We start from the raw sequence: 1,846 nt of genomic DNA on the forward strand, positions 1-1,846 counted from the left end.
AGAAAAAAATGAAAGTTAAAAGACAGCCCCAAGAAAGTGGCCCGTGACACTAGGCGAACACACACACGCACACTGCCACTGTGCGGGCAGAGAGATGCAACGGAGAGGTGCAGGTGAGGCTGGTCACTTCTCCACTTCCGCCAGGGCAGGGCCTCCTGTCTCTTTCATCCACTGCCCTGTGTCTCTCATCTTGCTATTTTCCTCTCAGTCTGTTTCTTTGAATCTCCGAGTCTCTTTCTCTTTCCATCTCCTCAGAATCTCTCCCCTCAGTTTCTCTCTGTCTCTCGATTTCTCTCTCCTCTTGGCCTTTTTCTAGTCTTTTCTCCATCTTCCAGTCTCTCTTCATCCCTCATTCTCTTTACATTCTTTCTCTTGGACTCTTCTTCTTTTACTCTATCTTTCCTTCTCTGTCTCTCCCAGTATTTCTGTCTCTATCCCTCCTTCTCTCTCTCTCCCCACCCCAAGAATAGCAGGAGAATTTATGGGTTTGATGACAGGACAGCCGAAGCAGCAGCAGCAGCAGCAGCAGCAGCAGCAGCTTTATTTTGCAAGAGCAGGGTCCATGGAGCTGACACTGAAGTGCTAGGGAAATGGGGCGCGGAGGAGGCCTTCTGAGTGCTCTTTCGAGCTCACGAGCCTGTGGAGCCACTCAGTGTACTGGGAGACCCTGGTGTACACCCCAAAGTGACCTACAGCTGCACAGCCCACACCCCAGCTGACGACACCCGTCAGGTACCATGTGCCTTGGAACTTGGTAGCATGTGGACCCCCGCTGTCCCCCTTGCAGGCATCCTTGCTCCCATCCAGGTAGCCAGCACAGAACATGTTCTCTGTGATCTTTGGGGAGGTTTGCTCCCTGGTCGACTGCTCCAGGCAGTCCTGGGTCATTAGCCTGGGCACGTCGATGGCCATGAGCTGGAGGGCCGTGGCGCCCCTTTCAAGGAGCTGACCCCAGCCGCTGATGAAAGAGAAGCGGATGGAGGCCAATGTCCTCTCGGAGAAGGCCTTCTCTGGCAGGCAGAGGGGCACCACATAGTCTGTGAAGACCACAGGCCTGCTCAGGCGGAGCAGGGCGATGTCGTGGTTTGTCTTGCCTGTGATGTACTTGTTGGGGACAATGACCTGAGCAACTTGCCGTTCCTGCTCGTCGCCATCCTCCTCACTCAGGTCGTGCTCACCTGTGGGGAAACCAGCACCGCTCATGCCCCTTGCCCTGCAGGCTTAGGGTATAACCCTTCCCGAACCTCAAGAAGGTCAGAGCCTCCTTTGGGGTATGAGGAGCCCTGAGTCCAACTCCACGCTGGCCTGAGCAGCCGGCCTTTCTACCAATGGGCTATGCGTAGAGTGTGAATCTGGAACCTGAGGTGCCGAAGGCACATGAGGAGGGGTGCTGGGCCAGGCAACTGTGGGTTGGTGGGGAGGACTGCCCGATTCCCCAGCTTCTTTCCTCAGGGGTCCTTGTCATCCCATAAATCCACCAAGCAGAGGCCCACCCATGGTGGCCAATGGAGTCCTGGGTCGCTGCATCCCCTCAGGGCTTTTGGCCCAAGTGAGACAGGCGGATACAGCATCACCCCCCCTCCCCCCGCCACCATGTCTTAGGTGTGGGAAAGAGGATAAGGGGGATGGTGGCCACGGTGGCTCCCTGTGAACACTGGGGTTTGTTGAGATGCTGCCCACATCTCTTTTTGGAGAAGTTCATCTGGGTGGAGCTTGGTGTTCAATGCCTTGAATCTCAGCTCCGAGTTGTTATCACACAAGAACCGTTCTCTCATCAGAAGGAAGGAAGAATGAAACCTACCCACTACTGCTGTCAGATTCTTAAAACTCTTGAATCTGTCGAAAC

The 1,846-nt window shown here is 55.0% G+C and overlaps 1 protein-coding gene across 1 annotated transcript; it reads right to left on the reverse strand.

Annotated features, from left to right (window-relative positions):
- Positions 1–582: 582 nt before the first annotated feature.
- F7 (coagulation factor VII) lies at positions 583–1,844 on the reverse strand (the record flags this gene model as incomplete). Its single annotated transcript, XM_011386792.1, has 2 exons — positions 583–1,178; positions 1,802–1,844. Coding segments are annotated over 2 exons (639 nt in total), but the record flags the coding sequence as incomplete, so codon positions are not given.
- Between the last annotated feature and the right edge of the window lie 2 nt (positions 1,845–1,846).

The sequence above is a fragment of the Pteropus vampyrus genome, unplaced genomic scaffold, assembly GCF_000151845.1.
Source record: "Pteropus vampyrus isolate Shadow unplaced genomic scaffold, Pvam_2.0 Scaffold8145, whole genome shotgun sequence".
Lineage (NCBI taxonomy): Eukaryota > Metazoa > Chordata > Mammalia > Chiroptera > Pteropodidae > Pteropus > Pteropus vampyrus.